At 43.3% G+C, this 18,088-nt stretch overlaps 2 protein-coding genes across 4 annotated transcripts in view; one reads left to right on the top strand and one right to left on the bottom strand.

The window, feature by feature from the left end:
• Positions 1-99: 99 nt before the first annotated feature.
• On the bottom strand, positions 100-9,556 carry znf148 (zinc finger protein 148). Of its 3 annotated transcripts, none has more exons than XM_086123741.1 (7): positions 9,455-9,556; positions 7,670-8,014; positions 6,064-6,189; positions 5,821-5,944; positions 5,655-5,738; positions 5,457-5,575; positions 100-4,424 (listed from the first exon to the last, which is right to left on the bottom strand). In XM_086123741.1, the coding sequence occupies exons 2-7, from the start codon at positions 7,988-7,990 to the stop codon at positions 2,823-2,825; spliced, it is 2,376 nt and encodes a 791-aa protein (XP_085979867.1). In that variant the 5' UTR covers positions 7,991-8,014; positions 9,455-9,556; the 3' UTR covers positions 100-2,822. The 3 variants fall into 3 exon arrangements, with proteins under 3 accessions (XP_085979867.1, XP_085979869.1, XP_085979868.1); XM_086123743.1 differs by having other exon boundaries at positions 9,466-9,541; XM_086123742.1 differs by lacking the exon at positions 9,455-9,556 and adding an exon at positions 8,677-8,814.
• A 1,238-nt stretch (positions 9,557-10,794) lies between these two features.
• LOC147198343 (polyprenol dehydrogenase-like) overlaps positions 10,795-18,088 on the top strand; it is a 30,219-nt gene continuing 22,925 nt past the window's right edge. The window contains exon 1 of the mRNA XM_086123893.1: positions 10,795-11,214. The gene's annotated coding sequence lies outside the window, so the exon portion shown is untranslated. The remainder of the gene's footprint in view (positions 11,215-18,088) is intronic.

Consider the following 18,088-nt stretch of genomic DNA (forward strand, 5'->3'; position numbering starts at 1 on the left):
GGTCCTTATCTTTTTTTTTTTTTTTTTTAAGATAAATGTAAAAAAACTTCAGCAGGCACTAGAAAACAAAACACTGAAAATCAAAACCAAAAATTCCTATGAATTTTTTGGGAAATATTTTATTCATATGGACATGACACGACACTCAAGAGAACAACTTAATCAGATTGTTTACAAATCATCATATATTGTAAAATTCTAACGGTATGGGGTTATTTGACTGAAATGAATCCGCTACAATTAAAAGCGTCACGCCAGTCGTCAAACAAGTTCACAACTTTGACCATGCAAATAAACCTTTGTGATTCACTAGTTCTCACAGTGAAAGCCTAAGTTAGGAGGAATTTGTCAGACTGAGATTCACATTGAAATAAGGTGACACAAACCACTTGTACAGAGACAACTGAGTGTATAGTGAGTGCATATGATATACCATACATATCAGTGCCTTAAATTTCATGGTTCAAAAATAGTATATGTTTAAATATTTTTTTTTTTCATTTAAAAAGACATAATCCAGATGTTTTTCTTTTTTATACAGAACTGGTAGTTTTCACTAGCTTATACAAGGACACTTAAGGCCAAAAATGGGGTTCGGGGGGACACACATAATGCTGCCCTTTTAATTAACGAAACTCAAACCACCACATTATTTGCTTGGGAGAATTTAAAATTATCCGAAAACAATTTCAGTTGATTGATCTTTTTATTTATTTTTTAGCCAGGACAAGAATTGTTCATCTCCACTGTGCTTAAAAGTCACCTACGAAGGCCATTTACAACCAGAAAATGTCAAGCAGGTTTTAGTGCTTTGTCTTTTATGGGGGAGAGTGTAGAGTAAAAGCCACCAAGATGTCCAAACCCCACTGCATTAAATTACAAGAATAATCATTGAAATTCACCTTAACCCGTCATCAACGCACTGTACAGAAAAGACGTCCTCTGATATCACTGATTACACCCTTTATATACAAATCTCATAAGGAAACTGATTTGTTGTCAAACCTAATCAATGTTGCAAAACAAATATGCTTCTCGAAGGAAACAACAGTCTTGCACAAGCCATCTCTCTAGCAACGCGTAGCTATAAGGGGGTACTCAGCACAGGCAAAAACAGAAACAACGTATTTACAGGATATACTTGTATAAAAGGGAATGTTAAAGGGGAGAAAAAAATAAGATATCTGATGATTATTGTTGGTGCCGTATGTCCCTGATTGTCAATGGAACTGATGGCATAAAAGGTCAGTGTTTAACACCTAATAGCACCTTAAGCGTCACTCAACTCTTTCGAGGAAAAGTCACTCAAACCATTTGATTTCAAATCACATCGTTTCGGCAAAGTCGGGTCGAAACAGACTTCGGCGTGTTCAAACATCATTATTCTTTACTTGTGCGCTACTTTGCCTCGTTTCAACGTATGACCTCAACACAAGGGGTTTCCATCACATGGTTTGTTTCCCCAAACACGAGAATCGTCTCCATTCAAAATATTTGATGATGCTTCACAAAAAAAAGTGTTCTTAATTACAGGATTCTTTTTTTTTTTTTTTTTTTTGGACACTGTGATACAAAAGTACTACATTCATTTTGTAGTGAAAAATGTGCAAATTGTGCAGATGCCAAGCACAATCCTTTTAAGTCATTTCACTACAAATTGCGTTTAGGAAGAGTGGGCGACTCACCCACAGGACATCGAATTCATGTGGGAGTAAGGGACTTCAGTTTGATGCAGGCAATGACGAAAAAAAATGTACAGGTGGGCAAACTGTGTTTTCACATGAAATTCAACCCCCCCCAACAAAATGCAACAAAATTTCAGATTGGATACCGAATCCTTCAGTCCTGTCAAATGGTTTCCATTCAGTGCACACCACGAGGCATGCATTTCAAGCAAAGGTAAAGTGGCAACATTAAAAAATCATTGACACGACATTAGCGCGATGGTTTTGTCATCTCAGGAGGCAACAAGTGAGCAGTTGAACAGCTGGATTAAAAACCAAAAACTTTTATCTTCACCGTTTCATCAATGATCAACTAGGGTGGGTAGCTAACGAGAAAACAAGACTGTTTTAAGGGTGTGCAAGCACAAAGTGACAAAAACATAAACATGTATACCAATATGGCATAAAATTTTTGCTCTCTCATATTAAAATGGGAAATCCACCCCAAATGTTTCTTGATAATATGTTCTATGCGCTTGTCTAAACGCGGCATTCTGATTAATACTGCGTAAGTGGAATATGAGTTGAGCAGTAAAATCCATTTGTCCATCTTCGGGGGTGACCACTTAGCCACTTGCGGTCGACTGAAAATGACATCACAGGTGCTCAGGTAACAACTAATCACAGGTCAACAGTTTTCTGAAGCTGAGCCATGATTGGTTGTCACCTGAGCAACCGTGATGTCATTTTCAATTGACAGCAAGGGGCAAAATGGCCGCCTCCTAGGATGGACAAATGAATTGGACTGCTTATCTCATATTCCACAAGCAATATTAATCAGAATGCCGGTTTAGATGAGCGGGGCTGCATCGAACATCATAATGTGAAGAACATTTTGGGGTTGACTTCCTTTGAACGCCTAATCTCTCAATGCAAATTCAAACTTTTTTAATGGGGTACTGCCAATTGTTCCATATTTACCCACTATAATAAGAGCTCAACTGCATTAAAATGTTTTTTTTTTTTTTTGGTAATGTTTTACCAAAATGCCTAAAGAAACGTATCCAAACGCAATGAGATGTGCTTTGGCAAAGCAGGTGAAATGGGATAAAGTGCTGCAGAAATTATTCATGTAGGAATCGCACCACGCGTTACTCCTCAACCAAAGGTTTCACTTGATGAAACGTCTGGGGACGAGTTCAACTGGGACCTGGTCTCGGCGACTCGAACTAAAGGGAACTCCGAGAAGTCTGTGCTGTGCCCCCGGAGACTTACTTGTCCATTGGCACCTGTAAACTGTGACGAGGAACCAGATCTCGAGGTCTGGAAATGAGACTTGAAGTTGGGATCGAAGGTGCTAATCTGAAACGTCTGCAGTATTGCTTGGGGGGAGTCCGTCTTTTTGGGAGGTGACACCTGTTCAAGGAAGTCCTCGTCAGAGGTGGACACCGTGGAAGGGGGAGTGGTTTCATCACCTGAAAACGAAAACGAGTGCTGAGAGTCCCCCACCAGTAGTCCGAAGTGAGGTTTCTCCATAGCGGATCTCAATGGGGAGCTCGTCCCCGATTTGAACCGACTCGGCGACGGAAACTGTTTCTCGGTGGAGAACAGCGGCTGCCCCGCTAAGGTCGGGTTTTCCGTGACCAGGCTGAGGCTCTGGCTCGTCAGGTAGCTGTCGTTCTGACTGGTCCTCTCCAACGCTTGCTGGAGGAATTTGGAATATTCTTGCAAGAGAGTGGCCTTCTCCGTCGATGGCTGAGTCTGAGAACCGGCGGCGCCGAGGCTCTCGGCGGGGCTGCCGTCCGAAACATCCGAGGAATTAATGGATATGCTTGAGGTCACCTCCGTATCGGCGACGCTGAAGGAGATTTCCGACTGGCCGTTAGCTTTGTTGGAGTAGTGGTCCAACAGGGTCTGAAGAACCTCATCCGGCAACACGTTCCGCTCGTGAATCGCCTTCATCTCCGGGTTGATAGGCTGAGGTTCCAGAATGGTGGCCGGGACCGTTTCGTCGATGACGGCCGACACCGCCGTTGGAGCGACGGTAGGCTGAGATGAGATGCCGCTCGCGTTCAGGCTGTAATCGCGACTGTTGTTGGCCGCGGCCGCTTGAAGGTAGCGTTTCTTCTTGAGGAACTGCATGGCGTCGTCGTAGTTGGTGCTACTCGTCGCGGGCTTCGCTGGAGTTTCCGCCGCGTTGCTCACTTCATCTAAAAGGCTTTGCTTGTCCACGATTTCAAAGGTATAATGGGTGACTTTGTTGTTTTCCTCAAATGAGGACAGCGTGGCCAAGCAAGGAGCTTGTTCGCCCGACTGTTTAAACCTCCTCTTAGACACCTTTTTCAGGACTAGTTTCGGGGTCGCCGCCTCCTTGTCATCTCGGTGTTGGCCGGCGGTTTCTTCTGGAAGCTCCACAGAGTAGTCCCCCATCACATACTCGTGTTTGACTTTGGAGGACAGGGCAAAAAGAGGCAGAGCTTCACTTTTATGGAGTGTCTCTTCCTCTTTCACTTCGGTTTCTTTCACGGCGCCAGCGAGCTCGTCCGCTTGGCCGGCGGCGGACGAACAAGAACTGTCCGACTTGTCGGCGCACTTTTGTCGCTTCTTCTTAGGTAACGCGCACTCTTTGGTGAGAAAGGGGCTTAAGGCGTCTGCTTCGTGCAGTGCTCCACTTTTATTGGCGGCCTTGTTGCTCTTCCTCTCTCGGTTTTCGTGGCACATCCTTCGGTGCTTCAAGACGCGATCAGTTCTGGAGAAGTACTGCGGATGATAGAGAAACAATGATTGTGTAACCCTTTCATGCACCCCTTAATCCGATCACATGTAGCAACCGATGTCCACGAAAGCGTTAAACATAAAATTGAAACCGGACTTCTTCAAAAAATGGCAGTGTTCATGTTTTTTTCCCCAATACAGTCATACCACGGCACGGTTTTCGACCATAATCCGTTCCAGAAGGCTGTTCGAAAACTGATTTGTTCGAAAACCGAAACCCCGCTCTTTAACTCATTCACTCCCAAAGACGTTTTTAAACGTCTTTTCAGACTTGGTCCAGAATTGGTTGGTACTGAATGAGTTAAAAAAAAATCTTTATTGAACACGTCTGTTTACAATGGAACGCTCCATGAGGAAGCGTCACTTCCTCGTGTAAGGAAGGCGAGAGGAGTCAAGTGACGCATTCAAATGCGCTCAGTTTGTTCGAGAACTGAAATTCGGTCGTCATCCGAGGCATAAAAAAATTGAAATTTCTGGTCGAAAACCGATTTGGTCGAGAACAGAGACGTTCGAAAACCGAGGTTTGACTGTATTATGCCAAAAATAAATTAGTACTTTTGCGAGTATATCACCTTTGGGTTCAATTGAACGGTACCAGATTTCACCAAGTTATTCAATTTGTGAGTCAACGCGATCATCATTATTTCAGTTTTCACACTTTTTTGTGACATTTTTTTTTTAGCGGCACCCCACGAAATCTTTGACTAAAAGTCAGGAAACACAACGGATTAAAGCTCAGCCCTTTTTTTCTTTCTTTTTTTTAAACTGGCACTGTGTGCTATTAGTACCTCGCGCTAGCAATGAAAACATGAACCAAATCAGGGTTTCACCATACTGAACCGCTTTGTGGAAACATGGCCAGAGAAAAAGTGATTCCAGCGAGCTGGGCACGTCGCCAACACACCAAGAGACTATTCCAGGCATCTATTTTAGGACATACAGGATCCATACCCCTTCATACCCCAAATTCTCATCATGGCATGACACCGCGACATAAAGAGTAGCCAGAAAAGTAACCTGGTGACAGTAGTCGCATTGGTAGGGCTTCTCTCCACTGTGTGTCCGTTTGTGTCTCTCCATGTGGTATTTCTGGATGAACTTCATACCGCATTCATCGCAGCGGAAAGGCTTCTCACCTAAGTATAAAAAGATACGCCATGAGCCACTTTGGGTCAAAAAGCGTCAAAGAAAGAGATTTGGGTCGGAAACACTCACCAGTGTGGATTTTCTCATGTCTCTGGAGAAGGTATTTCTGAATGAAGCGCATGTCGCACTGGCTGCACTGAAATGGTTTCTCACCTAGAATTTCATATAGCGTAAAATCATATAAAATCTTACGCTGTACATTATTTTCCTTTTTTTTTTTTTGCTGTTTACAGACCTGTGTGAATGAAGACATGCCTCTGTAGATGGTAGTTGGTTCTGAATGCTGCATTACAGTGAATACAAACATGGCACTTGGGGCTTTGGATGCCAAACGAACCGTCCTCGTTAATGCTTAGAATCTAGAACCGCAAAAAGAACCGTAAAACACATCAGTTTATAATCTCGGGAAAAACGGTCTCGACCATATTAGCAAGTATTTGGCGATCGGATGGCTGTCACTTTTCTGCCTCGGCGTTACCTTTGCTGGTGATCGCTGTTTCCTTTTCTTCTTCTTGGGACACACTATCAGGTCCTTGACTGCTTTTTTGTCCTTCTTCATCTGCAGTGGGTGCTCGGTCAGTTTTAATTCTTGCTTGATGCTCAGCTGTAACAGAATGAGGGGGGGGGGGGGAGAGAGAGAGAGAGAGAGAGAGAGATGTGAGGCAAACAAATGTGCTGAAAATTCACCTATCGTAAAGGTGCTTTACAAAGCAAGCGAGTTCTCACAGTTCATTCAAGCCCATGCGGGAGCAGCGGTGAACGTTGCTAATATTTTGCTTAACTTATGCGCAGTACACACTGCATTCTACTGACTTCTGTCATGAAATTTGTAAGATGGCGTCACATGGGGGACAAATGTGAATATTTTTAGATACCGGGAACGGCTGATAGGACAGCATTGCAGCTGGACGATATGTGGGTTCATGAGCCTCAGATTGCAATATTTAGTTTGAAAATGTTTTGTTTTGATACAAGTTTCTTTTGAGAGGAGGCTGCATACAAGACTTTGTCCATGCAGTTTATACCTGAGGGCAAGGTGAAGTTGTGGCTCAAAATAGCTGCTCTAGCCATTCCCGAAATGTAGTTTTATCAGCAGTCGACTAGCAGCAGACACAAGACTATTATTTTCAAGCGTTACACATGCACACCAGAGGGTTTGAAAGAAGAGTTAAGATGGATCATTCCGACCATGGGAATGACACAACGGTCCACCAAATGTTCCGACTTCTTGTGCTAAGTATTTGTGGTCAAAATGTGTGAACATAACATGTGAGTCGCTAGCACACCTCGCTAGACCTCATTTCAGCCAGCACCAACAAATTAACTCAAAATATTTTTTTCTCATTAGCTTTAGCTGGAGGTTATCGTAAAGGATATGCCGGAGCTGGTTTTGAACATACTTGTTACAAATGTGCCACTATTTTTCAAAAGAGCAAGTATTTGTAGGAAAAAAGGTTAGCGCTAGCTAACAGACCTTTTTTTTTTTTTTTTTTTTAATTCCAGTCTGGGAGAAAAATATTCATATATCTGTGTAGTGACCATAAACTTGATAAGATAACATTCACGATTGAAGCCTGTGAATATTTGCAGTCCCCTTTTTGGATCACAACTTCTCGTTGGTATTCTATAGCAGGAGCTCAGTAAATAACTTGAAATTTAGTTTTTATATAACGTAGTAATTTATTTAACGTAATGTAGTATCTAGTCAATCACCTCTAAAATTGTACAAAATTAATTTGTCAGTCCATTAAAAAATATACATATGAAGTCAACTCATAGTCTATCTCTATTGTACCAAATAATTCAAAAAAGTGTGTTTGACCAAAGAGGCCTCCCACAACAGCCCATATCACTATTTCAGCATTTTAAGCCCAATACAATAAAAGCATTTATAGCTTACTTTCAGTACTACTCTTTTTTTTTTAAACCAGTAAGTAGCTTGTAACATATGGACACTTCTGTTTACAGTTAAGACAAGAATTTTTTTAATCACAGCATTACTAAATAAAACAAATACAAGAGTGTCCAGCAATTTTTACTGAATATCAATGAAGTTCCCAAACATTTAAGTGGAATAAACTCACAGGCAAGCAGGGCAATTTATGGGTGAGCTTCAGGGGGAAATGCACTCCCACCTCTCCTCCTCCCTCTTCATCACCTCCGCCACTGTTCTTGGACATCTCCTGCATCATCAGCTGCTCGGGAGGTACCAGGTCGTGAGTCACCAGCGAGCTCACGGTCAAGTTCTCATCTTCGTCCTCATCGTCATCGTCTTCTGCCAACAACGGGTGGTCTGCCAGAGATCGTTCCCCCAGCGTCATCACCAAGCCGACTCTCCCACCGCTGTCTATCCCGCCGCTGCTGCACTTAAACAGCATGCCCTCCAACTTGTCCTCAGTGTTCATCGTACATAAGAGTAGCGACTGACTCTGTGAGAAAACGACACATGAGGTAAGCACGTGTTGCAAGAAAAGTCTAATATTTGCACGGCAGATTACAATGCAGAATAATCCATTCATTTTCTACAGCACTTGTCCTCATACTGGTGAGCTGCCACTGATCCAAGCCAAATAAGGGTTGAAGCAAGCGTGCAAACTCCACGCAGGAGGGTCAGTGCCCAGATTCAAACACCGAAACTCAAAACTGCGTGGCAGATGTTCTGACCACGGCAACTGAAGTCATACGAAAATGTTTCCCCCAAGAGAGTTAATCCTCAAACCAATAGGAACTCGTGTAACAGGTCAACGATTTGGGCGTTATCTCACAAACTGTTCTCTACACCGGAATTCCAGAACGAGATGATCTGTTTCGTATCGGTGAAATTTTGTGATTTTGTTCTTACCGTTCATCAAAAATACAACATGCGACGCCGCAATATTGCATAACTCATGCAAACACACTGTTATGATTTAAATAATACATTGAGTATTCTGTACAATGTGCGTAATTACATGTTCGCAGAAGCGCTGACAACACAGCTTGGTCAGACACTTAGTAATTTAAACGTTCCGCTTGTTTTGACGTTTCTAAAAACGAGACATAACCAAGTTGCGAGCAACCAATGTTAAACATTTCGCGTTTGCTAATTGACCTCATTGGGCGATTCTTCCTGGAGGTTTGCAGCGAGTAAAGGCTGACCCGTGTGACCGAAAGGCAGATGGAAACACGGCAGCTACTTGTTTGCATGCGTTTGCAGCCTCTGTTTGTTGTTAATGTAAAGTGGGTTCGGCTAAACTGGTTGGCTAGATGGTTCGTTAGCTTATTCTTGTCGTTGTAGTAAAATTTAGAACGCGGAAACACTAGGTGAGATTTCAAAATTAAAGTTATTTCACGGCTTATAATGAGAACAAAAATTTGTTATTTGAAATTGTTCAAGTTGATACTACGCTACAGTTACAAAACCAAAGTCAATTATATTTCAATGTAATCTCAACGTCCGTTTTTCTGGAAAGCAGATCACAAAATGATTTTTATTTTGAAGGGTGTGCCCGAAAAAACTCAAATGTTGACGCTGGGAGCCGGGCCTGCTTAATGTTGGCTAACTGCTAGCAAGTTACAGCTGGTTTAATGTCAACCGTGTTTATATGCACTTATGTCGTTTCTCTTCACATGCAAAAAATGACCACTCAAATCGGCATCTTTGTAACACACGATTAACACCCTCCGCTCGCATTACTGACAACATCTGTCAAGAGGTGCGCTTCACCGGAGAGCTCGTAGCACCTTGCGTTTCCTAGCTCACTTCGCTCAATAGGCCCCATATACAGAACTCGGTTAGAAAAACTCGATAACTTGGTAGCTCGCTCAAGCTCACACGATAGCGCAAGTCTCAGTTGGCACATAGAATGATACTGAAACTCTCTTCTTACCTGCAACTCACCCTTTAAGCCCGCGGAGCTGTCATGATTGCCTTGCAAGACTACAGTGTAGTGTACTCAGTGTGCGGAATAATCAACTAGCTCACGTTTCACGGACACTTGAAAGTATGGATTTGTCGCCACCGGGTGGCTCGAATGTGGTAGCGTGCACAACAATGTGATGCGAATTACAGCTGTTGCTCTTTTAAATCGACGCCTCTAATTGCTCACTGATCAGGTTATTAACTTATTAATTGGACAGTAAAACAAAGTAATAAATTAAATGATTATGTCAGTATGTGTATGTATGCTACATGATCACGAATATCCATACCAGATGTCTTTGAATCAGAATCAGAGTATCATCTTTATTGGCCAAGTATGTAGAACACACAAGGAATTTGTCTCCGGTAGTACACGCTGCACTAGTATCATCATAAACAAGGACGTGACAAATAACTATGGAGTAGTAGACGAGGGGACACCCTGAACTGGTAACCAGCCAGTCGCAGAGGAGTTTTTAAATTTTATTTGGACAGGCAGACAGACAGACAGACAGACAGATAGATAGATACTTTATTAATCCTATGAGGGGAAAAGAAATTTTGAGAGCTACAATAATGCTGAAACAATTTAACAGTACGTTTAGTTCTGTGGTTTGTAGAATGCATTGCTGTTGTGCCTCTGGAATATTTTGACGTCCCAACAGATCAGCAAAAATATGAGAAACAACCCCTCAGCGTGGTCATGCTATCAAAAGCGATTAAACGTGTGCGCGTGTGTGTGTGTGTGGGAGGGGGGGGGCATTACATCGCCTCTCTGACAGGTAACTAAAACGTTCCAAACACCTCCCCAACTTTGGTGCAATGCAGTTCAACGCAACTCCAACCGCAACAAGAAAGGTGCCACTGCGAATGCGAAAGATGACTGAGCCAATCTGTTTGTTAACATCTCCACAACGATACGATGCATTTGGCGCGAGTTCGCTCCGCATTTGGCGCACACGCGGGCCAACGAGGGATCATCATCAACCTGTTTGCAGCCTCTTGCAAAAGCTTGGCGCGCACACGAGCACCCCCCCCCCCACCCCCACCCTGCCCTCATTTTGGAGAAGTAACTTATCTTTTGGATCTAAGCCCCCCCCCCCCCCCCCTCATCTGGTGCTCACAGGCAGCCTCTCTACATGTGACGGTGAGCTGTCACCTCGCTCCACGTCTCATCTCGTCTCTGCTCACCGACGTGAGAGTGGAAGCTGGGGGGGGGGGGGGGGGGGCAGACAGCCCACCCACTCATCACTCAGCGCCGCGACCACCGACACCCCCTTGTGCCGCCTTTAGTGAGGGGAAGCCCCTACCACGCTTGACTCGCTGAGTGGATCTCCTGCGTCGTGCGTCGTGCGTGTGCGTGCGTGCGTGCGTGTAGCCCCCTCGGGGCTCCGTCCTCCTCAACAGTTGCCACCGGAGAGGAGGAGGAAGAGGAGGAGTGTGGCAGAGACAAGCAGACTGAGGACGGAAAGGGACGCGGAGAGCCACGCAGCTCCTGCCCCGGCTTCTGCTCCTGACATGCAGTCGCTCATCTCTCCGGTGACCAAGGCCATCCTAGTCGCACTCTTCATCTTCGCCATACTCCTCATCCTCTACGTGATCCTCTGGTACATTTGCAGGGACGTGGACTGCGACCACGGCATCTGAGGATTCCTTTCATTTTCAAAGCAAAACCAGAAGAATAAGGAGGAAGGGAGTCTCACGAATGGAGGAGCGCGGGGTCACCGCGTGAGTGGGTTTTTTTTTCTCTCTCTTTCTCTCTCTCGCTCTCTGTCCAATTGTGTGTTTCTTGCTTTTAAGTTACGCGTCAATGTGCGCGCGGGCTGCGCGTAAACCACCTTTGCCCCCCCCCCCCTCACCACCCTCTAAATTACCCCCTTTTCCAACTTGAGCGCACCACCCACCACCTAATCAATTATGAGACAGGGTGCAGACTCCCGTCGAGGCGGGCTCGGGTCGTGCATTGACCGCCGGTGACATTGCGGTAAAGGAAGCACGCGAGTCCTCTTAAGGTCAGGAACCAGCAATGTTTACCTCGCTTTGTGGCAATATTGCCTCCCCCCTTTTTGGCTGCAGCATTAGTTCATGCTCAGTTCATCTTGGTCTGCGTTGGAGGTTTCCACATGGGCAAATTAAATCCCACCTAACTGGATTATCTAGATTTGGCTCCCTTTCGTTGGAAAATTTCTTACAATACGGCTTCAAAATTCATATCGTGAATATTCCGGCATTTCATGCAATCAATTCCCCTTTGACATCGGGAAGGCTTGTATATAGTCAGCCCGCTCCAGACAATCCTACAGGAAATAATGTTCTTTCCTACAATCCAAATGCATCTATTGAGCACACTTAATGGGGGACGTATCTCTATTCCAGCCACATTGGACCCCGCCGTGCCAGGATGCGTGCTGTCACATGACCCATAAAGCTATTTAATGGTGGTGGAGGGGGTGCAGGGGGTGATTGGCATTCTCACATCTTGCTCCAGAGTGCCCTCAAATCCAGATAGTTTGTACATTTGCATATATTCCAAAGTGGAGGGTGCGAAGGACACGTCAAGGACACGCTGCTTCCATAACAGGAAGCCTCGCGTGCTTTACAAATTGCCAGTTCGTTTCAGATGTCATCTTTTTCCGTGCTCCTTTAAGTCTCCCAGATATGACAAATACACGCAGATGAAAAGATGGCAAAGTGATAGAAGCCGCCTGCAGGTTTGACACCTGTCTGGGGGTCTCCGCATCGCTATTCCGCTTTTTAAACAGCCGGGAGACTGTAAACCGCAGAACAGCTCACAACTAAAGCGAGAGGTGAATATTTGGAATCTTGGCGCCCCACTGTGATATTTTAAAATCCACGAGTAGCCAAAGTGCAGCCTCCTTAAAACGGTTTCGTCAACGGGAACAGCGGTTCTTCTGGCGGGCGCCCACTTTGACCAGACCACCAAATGAGTCATAGTAACCTGTACATAGCCTGTAAATAGTCACAACTAACCTGTGGTACCCTTCGACTCTCGCTTAGACACACACACACACACACACACACACACACACACACACACACACACACACACACACACTCACACAAAATGTAGACATAAAATGATAGCCCCGGCTCTGCCAGTCCCAGCATGTCTAATGACATAAAAATAAAGCAAGGACAAGAAGGTGTGTGACAACAGTCTGTCTGTTATTAACACTGACACGGTTTGTCTTTGTCGCTCTCCTCGGCTGTGGCGTAACAAACATTAACGAAGAAAAAGAAATACACTATGTGTGTGTGTGTGTGTGTGTGTCAGCGTAGGAGGAAGTTTAACACTGCAATGCTCCAGAATGACAGATGGAAAAAAAAAAGTAGAGCAGGAAAGCTGGGAGACAGGTCTGTGTGTGTGTCTTGTGTTAAAATAACAATGAGCTGTTGTATGCTTTTGGTGTGTATGTGTCCCAAAGACCTGCACAACTAATGGCGTGTGTGAATTTGAATTTGCATTATGCTGGTGTGATTTCATTTTGCCTATAGAGGTGATCCCATTATTTTTTTATGATTGAGTTAGCACCCCCCCCCCCCCTCCCCTCCCTCCCTCATCCACCCTCCCCCAACCACAGAAATAAAGTTGCTGGCTGCCAGAATATCTCAACATTGATACACCTTGATAGAGCCAGGTTCAATCAAGATTGAAGTCATAAAATATGGAAGATTGAAAGTGAATTATTGAAGCTGCAGGAAGTTACTATTCTGGCCGTGTAAGATACACGGGGGGAAAGAAATGTGTGTCTTTTAAATAAAGCCCGCTGATTTAGTCCTCCCGGTTCAATATTAAGACTGCCTTTGCAAATGTCGACATGATTGTTTCCCACCAACAAATGTCAGCTGTCATAAGCGTGACACAAAGACATTCAAAGACTTGCAAAAGTCTTGGGCTGCTACTGGCTGTGTAAATGGGTCAATATTACTATAAAGTGTCTTTGGTGTCTTCATCGGTCGTCATGAAAATGTGGCAGGATGATGAAACGCTGCGGTCTTATTCTAAGCGGCTAACCAATACAATAAGTCTTGTTTTTTCCTTCATTTTACTTTTTTTTAAGATATCCTTTATTTGTCCCGCAATGGGGAAATTACAGTCAGAATTCAGAAAGGAAAACACTGGGTAGGGAGAGGGGGAAAAAAACCTCCCCACACTCAAACTATCCTCTTCTGAGGATAATTTAATTTAATTTTAATGGAATGTGTGAGATTTGGCAGGTTCCACACACTGCTCAGCGAACTACAGTGCGTGTAAGAAATGCTTAAATCATGTTTTTATTGATTTTATTCTATTTTTTTTTTATAAATATGGTTTTAACCCTTTCAGGGACAGCGGTTACTACGGTGGACAGTTGATCATGTTATCAGGTAACAGGGTGCATGAAAGCGTTGCCTTTTTTCAAAGTAGGTTAAAACCGCGGCGTGTTGCGAGCGTAAAAATATTGACACTTGTGTCTCATAATTGTGTCGTTGGATGTCCACTCGGTCACGGTGACATGTCAGTTGATTTAAAAAAAAAAGCCTGGTCACCAATTCAAAATATTTTTGGTAAGCAGTACCGTAAACCGTCAGCTTGCTAAATGAATCATGTTGCTAAGTGAAGGTCCACCAGGTGCTCCTCGAATAATGTTAGAGAAATATGTCCACCCTGCCAACAAACTTGCATATTTGCAACAAGCGCAGATATTTTGCTGTGCGCATGGACACTGCCCGCTTGCCATTAATTCATTTTTATCTATTTTTTATTTTTTAACTAAAACATGCACTTTACAGCATATCGTATACTCAATACAATGAATATGAAGTTCAACGGGAATGGGGAAGGCTCATTTTCATTTTACTTTCTGGAGACATGGCCCAATGAGTAATCCATTTTTTTTCCCAGTGTGCATATCGATAAACCTACAGACACAGAAGTTGTTTTTGTTTGTTTGTTTGTTTTTAAGTATTAAGCCACAATGATGTCTTGGTCGATGATGGGATTTTGAAGAACAGCAATAATCTAATAATACAATGTGTAGTTGTCGCAGTGAATCATTAGCTTCCAGCAGTGCAGCCCCCTTACAGTACTCACTAAAATAGTCACTACATCCACAGTGAAAAACAAACAACCAAATAAGAATAAGAAAACCTTTATTCGTCTTACAATGGAGAAATCCACAATTTACAGCAGCAGAGTTATGAAAGGAAGAAAGTAGAAGAACAAAAAGTAGAGGAGCTGCTGTAAAGGCAGCAAACAAACAAACCCTTGAGCAGTACCAACACTCAGCTTGGAACGGGGACATCATTGAAAAAGCGCATGACTAACTCGAGTTTTCTCATCTTTCTTACTGTTCAAAAATCATGATTCTCTGTTTGAGACATACACGCCTGTAGCGCCCTCAGGATGCGGCATGAATGACGACACGAAGTCCAAATAAAAATACTGTACTGGGTTTAATTCCTGGCAATCCGTGAGAACTGGTCCCGCGAACATGAAACATACAAAATAAGTGACGTTACAAAACAAAAGACAAAAACCATGAAGACAATTGATTGAACATAAAATGCACATGTAAGCTTATGTTATATTATTAACTCATTCACTCCCAAAGACGTTTTTAAACGTCTTTTCAGACTTGGTGCAGAATTGGCTGGTACTGAATGAGTTAATGGTCATTTTATGTTCGAGCATCATATTATTTCATGTTAAGCATACCTAAAGGATATTCTGTTGTTTAATAATTGCTTGGACATGTTTTTATGTTGACAGGTTCTGATTGGCTGTTGAAGTAAGAGAAGCAGGAAGTGATTTTAGTTACGAGAGTTGTGTTCTCGAACGTGCTGCGGTGTAGACGTCTTTTTTTCCCCCTTTTAATAAACCGCATTAAAGGATTCCATCTCTCCTTTTGTCATTCGTAATGTAGAGATATCCACTAAAAACAGCGAACCCCTCAACTTACACACACAAACCTCGTGGGCTGACACCCATAAGGGAATAAACCAAATTGTGTCTTTTAGTGTGCACTGGTGAATGTGCACAGAAACCATTTTCGGGTGGAACTTTTCTATGCGATAATTTTTACCGGCCAACAATCGCTACTAGATGGCATCAGAACACCAACGATGAAACTGCTGTATGGGGAAATCGTGACAGTAACGAAAAAACTTTCCTAGATTTTTGCTATGCATAGTAGTCACTCCCACAAAATTCAAGCCCACATCGGCGCGGCGAATGTTTGCGAAAGTTCCCTATACAGTGGCAAAGGCGAAGCAAATAGTTGCTAATTTTCACAATGCTGTCCCAAAGAGTCGCTAACAGTCGCCCTCTGTCGTTCAGCAAACACTTTCCCAAATATCCGCGCGAACGTTTCTCATCGTTTCTCAACATCGCTAAAAGTCGCTCATGACATAAACGACCACTTGATTTTCGCCAACATTCGTCAGAAAAGTTTGCGAATCGAACATTTGTGACTTTCGTGTTTATTATTATTATTTTTGCTTAATTCTACGAACAAACAAACAAGCATACCAGCAAAGTGTAATCAAAGAGTAATAAACAATACTTCCCGCCTTTATACTGTTCACGCTTGGTGCTGTTAAAATCATTGCGTCCTCAACTGTGTCTTTCGGTCGGAAGAGGCGGAGAAGGCCGTCTGCCATGTCCCAACGTCACAAATATGTCATCACCCTCAACTCAAATTGGCTCCGCGGAAGATAGTTGTCCTGAAGCACGCACACCTCAAAGCCATAAAAATAGATTGCGAGTGACTCAGCCGTTATGTAAAGTCCATCTTAGATAGGGGCCGCTTCGGGAGCTTTATGTCAGTTTAGTTGGATGCCACTGGAGCTGAGGTGACACATGTCTTCTGTGTCCGAGCTTCAGCACACACACACACACACACACAGAACACACACACACACACACACACACAGAACACACGAACGCTTCTCTCCTCCTTCCTTCATTTTTCACTTTCAAGTCCACATTCCCAAGCGCATGCTTCCCAACGGGCGAACATGTGATACACTCAGCATGATAGAATCCCTTCAGGCTAAACTGCTACATTATTAGCATTTTAGAACTCACCGGGAGGGAAACACCACTTCACGTATAAATCACATCCGACACCCCTCTGGCCAGGTAGCCAGTTCAATATACACGCATGCAACTCTCTAATCTACAGTGAGAGTCGTAATAAGCGAACTTTTTTTTTTTTTAAAACATCAAACACACAAATCTCCTTTTTTCCCTGACACTTTTTTTTTAAACACGCAATCTCGCTCATTATCATTCGCATGGACTCCCTGGGGGAAAACTTTAAGCCGTTTTATAATGAGACGTCTTAATCATCTTCCATGCAAATATATTTCCTGTCTTATTACCACTTTTTTTGTTGTTGTTATTCATTGAAATGTTAGTTCTGAGGCTTTTCCACCTTGAATTGGGAAATACTTTTATTAATCACACAGGGATTTTTTAGGAAGACTCACGATTAGCGCTTGATAGGGCACCCCATAAAATACGTGTTTGACATTTTACGTCTGCTATGAATGACACAGACGTGTCGAATCTCTCTTTTTTTTTTTTAACAATATAGCAGAACCTCGGTTTACAATTGACCGAAAAACAAAGACTACTAACCTTGTTTCATAAACAGCTTTGGCATGGCCATGGAAGGATCCTTTTAATTTTTTGTTCTTCCCCCTTTAAATTTCCCTCCAGTATGTCTCTAAAGAAAGAGAAAACTTCGCTAACTATCGACAGGTGGATGCCCGGAGCCACCGAAAACAACCGCTTTAAAGTCAAGTGTATAAATACGTCTTTAAACAAGTATAGTGACACGTCATATTATTAATTATATCTCAAAATCTCAATACTCAATCAAGTACATTTAGGGAAATGCCCAACCAGCGTCCCATTCTTATTGTGCCCCGAATCATCTGAAGGGTGAATCACATTCTTGAATGCTTTGTATCTCGCTTTATTTCCCTTTCGAGTTACACACACTCAAGGCCCAACACGTTGGTCCGTTGTGTGTGTGTGTTTGTGTGACTGGATGACCAGGTTAAACGGAGGGGGCGGTGAAGGGCCGGATGCCAAGGAAGCGGAGCGTGCACACAGCACTTTGAAGGCTTTGTGTGTCCATGCAAGCCTGAAGTCAGAGATGGGAGGGGGAAAAAAAAAGAAAAAAGACAGAAAGGAAGACAAAACATCTCGAATTTGATACGGACTCATAACAAACAAACAACCAAATCAATCAAACAAACAACCCGTGTGTGTGTGTGTGTGTAAATTAATGACACACTTAATTGGTGCCAGCCACTATCCTTATTTTAGTTGATGAATTCTCAACAGCACACACACACGCACACATGCGCATGCACACACATCACATTCATTCATGTATTCATCTCCTGACACATGTAAAGTAGCTACAGGCGAGCTTGTTTCAAGAAGTTACGATATGCAATGTGACTTTCTTCCAAATGGAAGCGTGCGCATTATTTACATTAATGACTTCACATTCAAACTCATCTGAATTCATGTCCTGAATACTTGCTACTTAAATATGTGCACTCGCTGGTCACAACAATAGGA

The sequence above is a fragment of the Hippocampus guttulatus genome, chromosome 11 (genome assembly GCF_054856545.1).
Source record: "Hippocampus guttulatus isolate MCC_2025c chromosome 11, RoL_Hgut_1.0, whole genome shotgun sequence".
NCBI classification, from domain to species: Eukaryota; Metazoa; Chordata; class Actinopteri; order Syngnathiformes; family Syngnathidae; genus Hippocampus; species Hippocampus guttulatus.

What these genes read in the sequence shown, in the direction of transcription:
- znf148 (XM_086123741.1), bottom strand. Translation starts at nt 7,990, where the DNA reads ATGAACACTGAGGACAAGTTGGAGGGCATGCTGTTTAAGTGCAGCAGC. An exon ending in GCATGTCTTCATTCACACAG is followed by an intron (nt 5,739 to 5,820) that starts GTCTGTAAACAG and finishes ATGAAATTCTAG; the next exon opens with GTGAGAAACCATTTCAGTGC. An exon ending in ACATGAGAAAATCCACACTG is followed by an intron (nt 5,576 to 5,654) that starts GTGAGTGTTTCC and finishes TTTTATACTTAG; the next exon opens with GTGAGAAGCCTTTCCGCTGC.